This window comes from Phalaenopsis equestris, unplaced genomic scaffold (assembly GCF_001263595.1).
Source record: "Phalaenopsis equestris unplaced genomic scaffold, ASM126359v1 Scaffold188602, whole genome shotgun sequence".
NCBI lineage: Eukaryota > Viridiplantae > Streptophyta > Magnoliopsida > Asparagales > Orchidaceae > Phalaenopsis > Phalaenopsis equestris.
Window position 1 is genome coordinate 1 of NW_018208551.1, and position 753 is coordinate 753.

At 49.3% G+C, this 753-nt stretch overlaps 1 protein-coding gene across 1 annotated transcript; it reads left to right on the top strand.

The window, feature by feature from the left end:
• Window positions 1-69: 69 nt before the first annotated feature.
• Window positions 70-723, top strand: LOC110034479 (WUSCHEL-related homeobox 13-like; the record flags this gene model as incomplete). The annotated part of the gene is made up of 1 exon (XM_020738737.1): window positions 70-723. A coding segment is annotated over exon 1 (520 nt), but the record flags the coding sequence as incomplete, so codon positions are not given.
• Between the last annotated feature and the right edge of the window lie 30 nt (window positions 724-753).

Here is a 753-nt window from a genome sequence, read left to right on the forward strand (position 1 = left end):
TATATAATTAATTTTTCATCACTGGCTTCATACTTCATCATGCATGGCATTATGACACTGCAACTAGTGTTTAACCAAAGCATACTAATTTCTGACCATTCCAAACAACAAAAGGATCCGAAGAAAGAACTCCGGAACCAAAACCTCGTTGGAACCCGAAACCCGAACAGATTCGGATCCTAGAATCCATCTTCAACTCCGGTATGGTCAATCCCCCACGTGACGAAATACGTCGCATCCGCTCTCAGCTCCAAGTCTACGGCCAAGTCGGCGACGCCAACGTCTTCTACTGGTTCCAGAACCGCAAGTCCCGCAGTAAGCACAAACAGCGCCATCTAAAGTCAACCCCCGCGGCCGCCGCCGCCGCAAAGTCAACTCCGCCGCCATTAACGCCTGCATCCTCAACCTCCACGTCGGGCTCGAACACCAAACAGATCGTCACCACTCTTCCGGCTCTGAGCACGTTCTTCGATCAGAATTTCTTACAAGCACCAATCTTGATGCCGGAGCTGAGCTTAGAGTCTTCTGTTCTTCTTCCGGCGAGTTACCAGATTTCCTCCGGCGAACTTTCCGGCGGATCGCCGGCGGCTTGGGATCTGATCATGCAGGAAGTTTTTCCGAGTAAGAGTGCGGGAGCTTCTATTGGCTGTGTTGTTTCGGGTGATGAGGAAATTGCCGTGGCTACAGGAACGGCTACACCCGGTACTGTCAATGAGATAAAAGGTACACTATATATTATTTTAAAATAAAATA